The sequence below is a fragment of the Oryzias latipes genome, chromosome 18, assembly GCF_002234675.1.
Source record: "Oryzias latipes chromosome 18, ASM223467v1".
In the NCBI taxonomy this organism is placed as follows: Eukaryota; Metazoa; Chordata; class Actinopteri; order Beloniformes; family Adrianichthyidae; genus Oryzias; species Oryzias latipes.
The window spans coordinates 11,133,789-11,146,877 of NC_019876.2; the positions used below are offsets into that span (position 1 = coordinate 11,133,789).

General features: G+C 38.8%; 1 protein-coding gene across 1 annotated transcript in view; it reads right to left on the minus strand.

Annotated features, from left to right (window-relative positions):
• LOC101166992 (pre-mRNA-splicing factor ATP-dependent RNA helicase DHX15) overlaps window positions 1-11,077 on the minus strand; it is a 33,435-nt gene extending 22,358 nt beyond the window's left edge. Inside the window, exons 1-5 of the mRNA XM_004079670.4 lie at window positions 10,823-11,077; window positions 9,097-9,415; window positions 5,763-5,956; window positions 5,376-5,535; window positions 1,351-1,569 (exon numbers count right to left, since the gene is read on the minus strand). Of these exons, the coding sequence (XP_004079718.1) occupies window positions 1,351-1,569; window positions 5,376-5,535; window positions 5,763-5,956; window positions 9,097-9,415; window positions 10,823-10,827 (897 nt within the window). The 5' untranslated portion in view covers window positions 10,828-11,077. The remainder of the gene's footprint in view (window positions 1-1,350; window positions 1,570-5,375; window positions 5,536-5,762; window positions 5,957-9,096; window positions 9,416-10,822) is intronic.
• Window positions 11,078-13,089: the final 2,012 nt, after the last annotated feature.

The window sequence follows — 13,089 nt, forward strand, 5'->3', positions numbered from 1 at the left end:
TGACAAATGAAAACTGACATAGGTGTTCGGCAACAGTCAAGTTAGTGTCAAATAACAGCGTAATTACTCTTGACAAACACCCAGCCATAATTGTGATTACCGAAGCCACAACAATTCTTTGTTTGCATGAAGCCAAGTCAAAGTAAGCGCCCTCTTCCCTCCATTTCCTTTACAGCCGCCCGCGCGTGATCAAATGATCTCCAAAAACCCCCTTTCCACAAAGCGCCGAGAGACTAATCGTGCCAGCGAATGCGGCGCTGGATCCAACAGGCTTATCCCGTCTACTGATCAGGAGATTGAGACGTTTGTTGGCGTTTTTCTATGCGTCTGTGCCCACCCAGCTGTGAGCAAATTCATCACTTTGGGCACAGACCCTGCCCTCCATTACACATCAGTGAACAACATTTGCAGTGAGGAAGGAAAAAAACATAATAATAATAAATGACTTAATTTCAGAGATTTGTGGCAAGGCCAGAATCTGGGTCACACATGCTGATGGTTTCCAAGCAAACACAGTTAATGTTCAACATTAACATCTAGCAGTTTGGGGTTCTTTATTTGTGAGATTTGCATGTGTGTGCGGTCAAGTTAAGAGTGATTATATAAGACGCTTCCTGCTTTAAACGGCAACAGTGTCTAGGACCACTGATGTTTTTAACATGTTCTTATGGCATTTTTCTGATGATGGAGGACAAATATAACTGAGAATTAAGCTCAAAATTGCATTTCTAAAAATTCTTCAAATCATTGTGAATCAAGAGCAGAGGGAAAAAAATGCAGTTTGAAAAAGAGCATATTTGTGAACTAGAAAATATGCTGGGCTCCCTGTTACTAAACCGGGGGGGTAGTAGCAGCTCCATGCTAACGGTCCTACCCAGAACACAGAGGTGAATTTCTAATGAACTACTGCCGCTCTGGCAATATATTTGTCTAAAAAAAAAACTATTACTATTTTGGCTAAATCGTAACTAACAGACAACTGAGAACCCTTTTAGAATAGACCAAAAGATGATCAGAATGAGTCTATAAACAAGAAAATCGTCCAAAAATGGTTAACCATCTTTTTTATTTATTTTTTTAAAACAAAACTGAATATTTTTTTTTTACTTTAACCTCTTCAGGCCTAGCGTCCTCATACAAGGACACCGCATTGTTGTTTTACTACCACTGTGGTTAACTCTGATTATCTGTGACTATGAATAAAAGAAAAGGCCTAATAAACAAGAGCTCGGGTTTTAAGAGGTTATGGTTAAGGGATTTATTTATAAATAACATATAGAAAAAAAGACATCTTTTAAAACAAACTGAACTGTTAACTTAACTCAATAAAAAATTGAGTTGAAGTTGTACCTCTTGTCCAGTGAGGAAAAGCAGAACGTCACCCTCCTCCTCCTCACACATGTGGAGCTGGATCACTGTGCGGATGGCCGCCTCCAGGTAGTCTCGCTCTGGTTCTGGCGTGTAGAAAATCTCCACGGGGTGCGTGCGTCCAGGGATGGTCAACAGTGGGCAGTTGTCAAAGTACACTTGAAACTTGCCTGCATCAAGTGTTGCGCTCATGACGATGACCTGACCATAGAAACAGGGACAAGTTAGAGCGGTGCACGTTTTACAACAAACCAGGGAATGTGGTATGGACTAGAAAGTACGGCTGTACTTCTAAATTTAGTTAATAATAATGTATTGAACTTGATGTCATATTCTATAAGGAATAATGAAAACACAGCCAAAAAAAAGTAAGCCAGAGTGGAATTTAGTAAAAGATCATTTTTTGATCTATTGCAAAAACTTTCCCAGTGGTCTTTCAATTGTGATTGTGCCGTTTTGTTTAGTCAAAATCAAAACCCATCTTGTTTTCTAGGACATTTTCTGCAGTACTTCACTAGAAATCTGCCCCTTGAGTTGTGGGTGGGAACGTTTGCTTGGCGCAACCCTGATCCCCCCCTTCCCCTCCCCGTGGCTGAATGTTGACACATTCTACCACTAGCTTACAGCTCCTCACGCCCTCAACTTAACAATAGCAGTGCAGCAAAAATGTAGAGAAGCTTAAGGAGCTTGTGCCCCACCCAGCATATTTTCCATGTCACAAATACGTTTGTTTAAATGGCATTTTTGGTCGGCTCCTGATTCACTACAATTCGAATTTTAAAAATACTCAAAAATGCAATTTTAGCTTAGTTTTCTTTTCGTCTGTCCTCCATCCTCAGAAAATCCCACAAGAAGATGTTAAAAACGCCTAAAAAAAACAGTTTTCATCAAAAGGTCTACTATTTAGATATGAAGTTAGGAGTTTGTTGGCTCTTTGGTTTAAACTGTAAATGTTTTTTGTATTAGTCTCACAGCAGTTCCTACACAATGTTATACCTTAGAGCCAATAGAGAACGAGCATGAGGATTCTGATGGGAAACACGTTTTCAATCTCTAACATTTTCAAGGGCCAGCGTCTCTGCATTTCACTTTACGCTCTGTGAAACATCATAATTGCTCTTAATCAAGGCAAATTAAACTTTCAAATTCAGTAAGTGATAGGGATGAAGGAGACAGCAGAGAGAGCGTGGGTGGATGATCATTTCTAATAACCTAGACCTCATCCAACAGACCGCAAACAACAATCTAACCTCTGAATCCACACTGACAAACAACTAGTCATTATCCATCTGCTGAATGAAAACCATATCTGGCTGGCACACTACAGTCTATAAAACTTCTGCCTTCCTCCATGATCACCCCATCCAAACCAGCATTTGCTTTCTCCTTCTGGTGTCTACAACCAACGTTGTCTGACACTGCACAGCTTTTATCTCTTTTTGAAACTGTTAAGCTACGCAAACACGAGCATTGGACGTGCCTTCTTGACTGCGTATTTAGCCTGCGGTGTTTACATTCGACAAGCAGGGAGGGGCTTTGTCTTCTTTTTCTACTGTTTACTAGAGCCTGTCTGCCACCTACAGTTAGAAGAGGCTTGGTGCAAAATGTCGAAGAGGCGCATATCTTGCAATTGGGGCATGAAACTGTTCGGTTTATGGCTTGCCAAGTGGCCTCGGTATGTCTTCTTTGGAAAAACAAACGCAGACGCCGTCAGCCTCGTCACCAGATAAACCAAATCGATAAGTCGCAACCGAATCTGAATCCCTGATTGGTCAAAGTTTGAGCTGTTAACTTGCAGTGCACATTCCATGGCCATGCATTTTGTACATAGAGCCCGAGAATGGTTGTAAAAACCTGCGCAGCTATCAGGGCTCCAGACTAACTTTTTTCAGTAGGAGCACAGTGGCCCCTAACTGAAAATTTTAGGGGCACAACCAGAAAATTTAGGGGCGCATACCGTAAATCAACATGCTAACCAAATCTACTAATTTCCACTGTATTACTAATAAATACTTTAATAATAGATGCAGAAATTACAATGTGCTGTTTCAAATTCAGTGTCACATTTTATTCTACACTTTTGAAGATGCAACAAGAAGGTAAACTGACAGCACCATCGCTGTCATGACAGTACAAATAAGTAAAGAAAACTGATGGAAATTTATCTTTGTGACACCAAATAAGTGCAGCCAAGATGCACAATAACCGTGTTTGAGATCACCCAGGTGAACTCAACGCTGCGCAGATCACCTGGTGTGTGACATATATTTTTGTTTTTGCTCCAACATCAACTGTCAATCATCACAAAAATATCGCGAGAAAGGGGTGGGAGCAAGGGGCAAATCTACCCGGACACAGCTGGAAACTGAACTGACTGAAAGCTGCCCTACAGACCACAAAACAATGCATTATGGGACATGTGTCCTCATTGTTTTTGTAGTAGAGTGATTAATTAAAATAATTTAAAATACCAATTCATTAAAAAAGGCTACATCCATCACAAAACATTAAAATAATCATAAAATATATAATAACACAGATCATACTAAGGGGGAGAAGAATATTAAAACTAAATTGAATGTTAAGGACAACTCCAATTTCCTGTTCTCTTTCAGTCTTGCTGCAGATTCGCTTTCATCTCACAGCCCCCCCGTCTGGTCTCCCCAATGATCCAGGCGAGGTGCTGGTTCATCTCAAACACGTCTATCGTTGCATTTTCCCCACGTATTTTCAGTGAGTCTAAAACTAATGTTATTTTTGCTCGAGCGTGTTTAAAGTTCAAGCCCCGTTAGCTGTCACGCATGTAGGTGTGGGACATTTATTCTCCTCAGCTGACCCGACTCCCGCGGGAGCGGTGTGCTGCCGTAACCGTAACCAAAACCTAAACCTTCCTCCGGGTCTGTGTGACCCAGAGAAAAGTTCAGCACGGACTGCATGTATTTAGAAAATTACGAGCGAATAAATACGTTCTAAAGGAAAGTAAGGAACTCCTTAATGTGGTCTGGGGAGGGGGCTGTCAGGTGTCCTGCTTTCAAACCCTGTCATTGTCACGCCCCCCCAAGAGTCATTTACCCCACTGTGATTGGTTGGTCAGCTCCGCGCACGACAATGTAAAAGTGTCATTCAGACAAACTGGCGGGCTGCAGTAACATTAAACCTTCATATTAAGGCGGGGACCGCAAAATATCATCTTGGGGGCCGCAAATAGCCTGCGAGCCGCGAGTTTGAGACCCCTGCTGTACACTCTGGCACTGGTACACTAGCCGCAGGTCGGAAGAACGAATCAATAGTTCGCTTACCCATAGTTCAGACGCACATATCAGGTTGTGATGATTTGTCTCCGTTTCCTTCCCACAGATGTTTACGCTCACTCGATTATCTCTAGGCCCCTCCCCCTACACGCATTTTAGCCACTCACAGTGGCTTTCCCTATTCTTTTCACACGCAGTGGCCGCCTCACAGACGGGCATCACGCAAGAGTGTACGTGCTCGCGTTTCATGAGTATGTGCGCGAGTGTGTGTGTCTGCCTGCGTGCGTGTGCGCTCGCGTCTCATTGATTATTTCATTGATCATTGACGTGCCCTTTCCACGTTTAATGTATAAAAAATACGAAGGGTGGGGGAGGCAAATCCACTGGTCGCGCATGTGCGACTGGATGTAAAATTCAGTCGCACACTCTCAAATTTTGGTCGCAAAATGCCAATTGCTCGCAGTCTGGAGCCCTGGCTATGCCTAAAAGCCAGAGGTTTTTAAACGTAGAATCCTAAAACACAGACTTGAACGCGCATTGCCGAGGGCGGTGTGAATATAGATTTACACAAACCCTGAACTGTCAAAGGCTGTGAAAGAAAAAGAAAAAGACAGGAGAGACGGTAACTCACGCTTTCCATAAATAAAGAAATTCTTGTAAAATAAATCCACATATCTATATGTGGTTGAAAGGATCGATACTAAAATTATGGAAACAAAAAAAAGGAGATTGGGAATAAACTCAGTTGCTTTCTACCTTTAGGTCGGTCCTCTGGCGGACTATTTCTTTGAGGACGCCCATGAGGATGTCTGTTGCTAATGTGCGTTCGTGGGCCTCATCCAAAATGATGACACCATAGCGCTCCAGCAGGGGATCATTCATAGCCTCCCGCAGCAGCATTCCATCTGTCATGTACCTGGATGAACAAAACAGATGCAGCCAGCTTTGATTATGCAGAACACGGAGGTTTTGACATCACGCTCATCTGAATTATTGGGGAGAATTCTACTTCTATTTGTTCTAAAAATTCACCCAAAACGGGCTAAAAGGAAGCAGATGTTTGAATATGTTCCCAAAATAACAAAAGAGGGTTAAAATGTTTCAATACAAGAATACATTTTGATTTTGGAAGCGTTCTCTTACTTGAGCACAGTCTTGGCAGAGCTGCAGTCCTCAAATCTGATGGAGTAGCCCACCTCTTGACCCAACATGACATCCATCTCATCTGCAACCCTCTGAGCCACGCTCATGGCCGCCACCCTCCTGGGCTGGGTGCACGCCACGGCTCTTTTTGGTCCTTGGAGTGACCGCACCATGTCGACACACCACTGAGGGATCTGCAAGAAAAAAAAGAAAAAAAAGAGATTTACTTAGAGTTAAGTGTTTTTTTTTCCTTTTAATTCACAAAACCAAATAAAGTAATAAATCACACAAATGCGGAGCAGTCATTAGATAGATTAGCTTAAGTAACTGATGCAAAAGAACGTTACAACATTATCTTAATCCATTAAGACCTGATGCAAGATATGGGTAATGCTGATGCACTGCTTAAAGGCAGCTGAACGACTGGGAACCAATGACTGATTAGAACACAATTTATGGAAATGTTTGTTCAGTTTTCATTTTTCTTTTGAAATGTCAGTTGTTGTTTTTTTAAGTTTACTAATAAGCAGAAATGCTTTTATAAAAGGAGTTATATTTAGTTTTTCAAATTTGAAGTTCCAAATTTCATATTCATTATTATTGCAGTTAAAGTTTATCAAATATCACCTTAAATGATATCAAAGAAAGCGACAGGTTGGGAAAAGATGCAGGAATTAAAAAAAAAAAACTTTAAAAATACCAAACAACTGATTTAGACAAGTAGAAGAACAATTTTAAGATGCATTCAATCTGATTCCAAAGAGGTTTCAGTCTCAGGTTCAGAATGAAAACATTCTTGTAGACTAAAATAATAGACTGAAAAATAAAAAAAGGGGGGGTTTATTATGTTATGACAGCTATTGATCTGAACAGGCTAAACTAATTAATTATGAGGTATGGTTTCATCAGACAGATTCTGTGGAAGAGTGCAAAAAACAAAGACACAGCTCCGGAGGGCTCTTTTGGGGACTTTTTATTTTATTTTTTACTAAATGTAAAAAAAGAAAAAGAAATTACAGCTTATTTTACCCAAAGGTTCAAAAGAAATATAAAGTTCTTTGCACTTACAGCAAATACACTTTTGAACAAAGTAAAAGTTGAATGTTGCTCCTTTGAGAGCATGTTCTTCATCAGAGGTCTCCAGCCTTTTTCCGGCCGCGGATCAGTTTAATGTCAGGCATTTTTTTAACGGAACGGTCTAAACGGGGCCAAAGTTTACGTTTAATATTTTTAAGCTTCCAGTTTCTGGAAAATGTACTTTTCTAATTAAAATGCTACAACAAGAAATTAAAAAAAAAAATAAAAATTTTAAATCTGAAAATATTAGTTATGTTTTTACATTTTTATACAGATGACAAAGATTCAATGAAACAAAGTTGTTGATTTGTAGAAGTTGTTTCTGATTAGTAAAAATTCTATTAAAACAAGTATTATAGTTTTTTATAGCACAGAACTAAACCCAGTATCAGATTATCCGATCATCTTTCAGACCGCGGTGAATCTTTTTAGGGACCGTCAACAAATTAAGAAGCGCAGGATACAGCAAAGATTTTAGATCAAACACAAGACTACATGCTTTGCAGAAAGCGATAAATTATAATGAAACATTTCCTCAAGTTATGTTAAAAAGATCAAATTTATTTTGCTTTTTTTTTTAAAGAAGAAAAATGGTTTGAAGTTAATGTATGAATTCTGGACATTTTTTTCAATAGCTCCCAAACCATGTGACCCAAGGAAATTAAAGGTATGTTGAATTGTGGCACCGACATCCCAACATCACACCACTTTGTTTTGCAATCATACATGATGAATATTTTATATGAATTTTTATATTAAAATGTCAGAGTTCACATATGAATTCTGGGGAACCTGTGGGATTTTATTATAAAACTTAATATAAAATGTTCATCGTCTATAAGTGCAAAACAAAGTGCCATGTCTGATGTTGGGATGCCAGTGACACTTTTCGGAATATATTTTGAATTCTAATGTCACATGGTTTGGAAGCTGTTGAAAAAAATATCAGAATATTAACTTAAAACCATTTTTCTAATGAAAACATTGCAAAATAAATAAGAATTTTTAAAACCAGCACGAGGAAATGCTTTATTGTAATTTATTTCTTTTTGCAAAGCATTTAGTCTTGGGTTTGATCCAAAATCTTCGCCATATCATGAACTTCTCAATTTGTTGACGGTCGAGGCGAACATACAACATAATAGGGCGCCATCCGATTAGTTAACAACGTGAAGGGGTCCATCTGATTGGTTAAATGCAGAAAGGGATTCTTTCAATCCATTAAACACTTCAAGCTACCATAAGATTGTTTGGCCACATCTAAGGTAATCATTTATTGCAAATTTGCTGTCTTTTGCGATATGCATATTGCACAGCTTGATGTTGCAATAATGATAAATTGCGATAATGATAAATGATAAATTGCGATTTTGCAATAATGATATATTGTGCAGGCCTAATACCTGCTTAAATTACCTTTGCTGTTGGAATATTCATAAATGTCCTTTTTGCCAGTTTTCACAAATCAGCGACTTTATTTGATTGAATTAAGTTGAAAATGTTCGCAGCTGTTTAAACTTAAACTTTGTGATAAAGATTTTCCCTTTAACGTCTAAGCGGATGTTCACAATTGGACGCTGCCTTCAGCTGTATCTGACCTAAGTTTACCGGTACATTAGAACAATAAACATGAATCCATAGTGTCTGGATCTTCATTGTCTGCATATGTGAAACATTCGAAGGTCAAAGCGAGCAGCTTCTGGTAAGTGGGATGGGAACAACTGTCTCATTAAATCTGTATTTGGAGGTTGTGTCTGTAAATAGCAGCTTTATTTTTCTTTGCAGCCAAAGACTCTTCTTCAGTTTCCTCACTGACTCTTTTCTCCCCAAAGAAATTTTCCAAATGCGTTTCATTGTTTGGTTTTTGTTAGCTTTTAAGTGTTGAACTACTAACTTGTCTGCCTGAGCAGCTGCTTAAAGTCACGTGACGCGTCAAAACAGACGGATGTGGTGAACAGAATCGGGTAGTTTTCCAAAAATAAACTTCCTATAGTTTCAGAATATAAATCTGAAATAATCTAAATTAGCGTTTGTATTTTTCTCTGTCTGTGCACTTGAAAAAATGTGTCAGCAGCGGGGAGAGGAAGGGGGGGTGTGGTTGCTCCATCCCAACAGAGACGATGGGACTTGGTCTTTACAGAAGCATGCTTCTATTGACTATTCTACTTTAAAATTATTGCAAGACATCTTGCAAATGCATCAAGAAATTCTACGATAAATATGAAAAAGGAAAAAAAAAAAAAAACAACAATATTACCTGTGTTGTCTTCCCAGAGCCCGTCTCACCCACGAGCACAAAAGACTGGTTCCGCATCAGGATCTCGGTGAACCTCTCCCTGTACTCCCAGACCGGCAGCTGCAGGCGCTTCTTCAGGATCTCATAGTAGCGTGGCGTGTGAGGCAGGTTGGTAAAAGGGTTTATCTGCTGCTGAATGGGAGATTGCTTAAAATATTCAAAACTTGCGACAGGTGGGCCGCTCGCCACTCTCGGAGAATTCATGTCCCTGTCACGCTCCCGCTCCCTGTCCCTGTCTCGATGCCGGTCATCCCTTTCCCGATAGCGGTCCTTGTCACGCCTAGGAAAGCAAGACCCATAAAAGTTAGCAGCACTTGATGATACATTGGTAAACATACAAATCAATTTATTTTTCAATATTAGAGCAAAACCCCAACAAACCAATATCCATCCTTGTTTTGCCACTTAACATTTTTTATACTTAAAATGCTTATTTTCAATCAGACTTTTACAATATGAACATTGTGGATTTCATTTCTAAGCTAAATGCCAGTTTGAACACAATTGTCTTTGTACGGTAAGAGCACTGCTTAGCAACAAAGTTTTAACATTTAATTTAAAGAAGAAATGTGAAGATAAATTTGAAGAATTACTGTGAAAATATTTACTTTAGGTGTTTTTTTTTATTGCTGTTGTTTCAACTTAAAGACATGAGAAAATGTTTATAATGAGCAGTCATACGATGATGAACTACATCAACTATATCATCTTCCAAAAACGTTTTTTTTTTTGTCCACATTTCAGTCCAAAGTATTTTTACCTTTTTGTTGACAAATATATTGCAGAACACAAAATGATAAAATCATAATATAGCAAGCCATAATTATGATCAGCTTTAAACATCAAGGGTGTAAACAAATGTATATCGCGGTGTATTCAATTCAGTTAACTCCGTATTGCATAATAAAGTCCGCAGAGTTTTTATTTAACCTATAATGATAAGTTAACCCTTCAACAGGAAAATAAATAACATTAAAAATTTTAGTCTCCCACCAAGACTAGTCTAGAGTAATTTTTAAAAGTCTCGGTCAGCACTCATGAATAATATATCTGTGATTCATTTCTTGATAGCTAATCGGTTTTCTTTCACATGTGCCTTTTGTTTGAATTGCAAGATGGTTGTTTGTTGTTTTTACTTTAAAATATTAAGGGGTTTAGCCATGTTAATATCAATATAATCGGACATAAACCCTCAAACGTGAGTTGTTTCGATTACGGTTGGCTAAATCTGTGTTATGCTAACGGTTTGGTTCAAATCAACCTTTATTTATACAGCACGTTTCATACACGGTAACAGAAAATGCTCATACTGGTTAGAAAGTGTAGTAAACGACGTCCTGAACGAGCCAGGCCAGTGGCAGAGTAACTGAAATCATGTGACGCATAATTGTTGGCCATTTATTGTCATGAAAAATAAGTGTTTTTTTATTGTCTGTTACAAATACCCTCAGCGGCCCAAAATCATGCTAGTACTACTACTAGCCTTCGACGTGCAAACATTTGGACGAAAAGACAGGGGCAGCGAGATGTTCTCCTCACTGGACCGTTTTTGTTCGGAAAATAATCATCTTCACATCTAAACGGTTTTGCTTTTTGGACTACAAGACACTGGAATTCGTCTGAAATATTTATATGTTTTTAATCTATACCGATGTACGCTAGCGAAATGGCTACCGGAAGCTCTTACCTCATCTTCGCTTTTCTTGACAAAAATGGGAAACTGAAGTTAACGAGAAACTGATTTACTTGCTGCCAAAATTGTGTGCTGAAGTAAAGATTCCTGCAAAACGTTTTAGCTCCCAAAGCTGTTAGCCCGCAGTGGCTGAAGGGCCAAAGCAGCGGTACCAGGCTGAGGATGATTGGAAAGCAGCAGCTACATGAGACGCCGCCGCTTCCTAATGGAAACAGGAGGATGAGCCCGCCAAAAACATTCCGGCGCAGGCGGAAAGAAAAAAAAAAATCCGGCGCAGGCGCACACCTCTATAAAAAAATAGCCCCCTTTTCATTTTGTCTCATTTGAAAAGCCTTTTTATTAGTTATGTATTTTACACACTATGCTCATAAACTCGCAGTGTAAGTGTTTGGATTTGGGGGGGGGGGGGGTAATTTCCATTTACATACGCTTTAACCTCTCCAATGAAAAGCGTATTTTTTGTGTTTTTTTAATATATTCTTGTAGCATTTTCTTCATAGTACAGGATATATTAGAATTTAAGATTAAAACGGCATTTCTGAGTATTTCTGTATTCAAATTGTGGTAAATCAGGAGCAGATGTTTTTTGTTTTGAGGAGATATAGCCTATATATGTCATTTGTCTAAATAATTTTTCCTTGTTTTTATTTGTTTGAATGAATGAACACCTAATCTCTCCCTCAAACCCTTGTTCTAATCCAGTTTCAGCAGGCTATTCTAATTGTTCGAAGAACAATGCATAATGCAAATGCGTACAAATTATGGGAATTACCAGAAGCTTTTTTCAGAGTAAGTTTCCTTGTTTTACTCGGATGTCTTTGATGATTCTAAAAATTCTTCCTGCAGACTAGCAAATCTTTGATGCATTGGTGCAAAAAGACGATTATTATTGCTGAAACAATTATTTACCTAGAGAAATGCTTAAAATGTGTTGAGCTTCTCAGATGATAAAGGTATAAATAAAAAAACGAATGATCTTTTAGAGCAGTGTTTTTCAACCTTTTTTGAGCCACGGCACACTTTAACCTTGACAAAAATCCCGCGGCACACCAGCATCCCAAAAAAAAAAAAAAAAGCAGAAACTCATAGTCTGTTTTGATCTACAGCCCCCCCCCCCCCCCCCCCCCCCCGGCAATCTGACGTGCATTTTTGTGATAATTGTGGCAGAAAAAGCAGGAAGTTGCAGATGTTTTTCTAAAAGATGTAATAAAAGTTAAGTTACATACAAACTGTATGTTCGTTGTGTTTTCAAGACGCTGTCCCTTTAAGCCAATGCATCATGGGAGATGTAGTGTGAAAACTGCGAGAAAACGGCAGAAAGACTCGCATCTCTGAGCTTCATGGTTTTGTTCACTTGTTCCACGGTCTGATACCGGATTCTGTGGAAAGCTACACCGCTAAAGACGAGCTTTAGCTGGTGTTTTTGTCGGAACTGACTGAGTTATGAGCTAAATTGGAACAAGGAAGTGGAGACTTTAACCACTTCTTATTGGTCAGACTGATGACATGTGATTAAGCCTTCAAGAATGATTGGTGGAGTCGTGGAGACAGTAAAAGCTGCGGGACTTTTCCCTTACACAGTTATAGCTGCAGCTATTTCGCGTTACCGTCATTCTTATCAAAATGTCTTTAATAGAATCAAATAAACACAAAGAAAAAAGTATTTTATGATCGTTTATATTCCTAACTACTCAGTGTTTTATCAGGACCTGTTTGGATGAACAAAGAGCTGATTTCCTGATGGGAAATGTTTTTAGATCAGTGAATGAGGGCAATTCTCCACGGCACACTTGACCATCTCCCACGGCACACTAGTGTGCCGCGGCACACTGGTTGAAAAACACTGTTTTAGAGCACACAACAATTACTGTAATCACAGGTAATCACACCACACAGCCAAGACACTGATAACAACCTGCTCATAGCTGGTTAGTTGCTTATAGTTAGTTGAGATTTTCTGCCAGATTTTTTGGGATTTAGTAAAATCAGAAATTGCTTTTGGAATTGTTCTATTGTATTGCAGATTGGGGTAAAACTTAGAGTGAAGAATTAAAAGTCATATTAATGAAATGTTTAAAGATGTGTGACTTAACCCTAAAGAAACTCATAAAAATGTTCTCTTTTGTTGCTACAAGATATAAATGCAACGTGCAAGTCTTTCAGTCAAAAAACACACAAACGTCTGCATTACCTTTTTGCAGGTCACTTGTTTGCATTTAAATGGATCAAAATCCTGTTGATAGAGCGGTTTGAGCGAAATT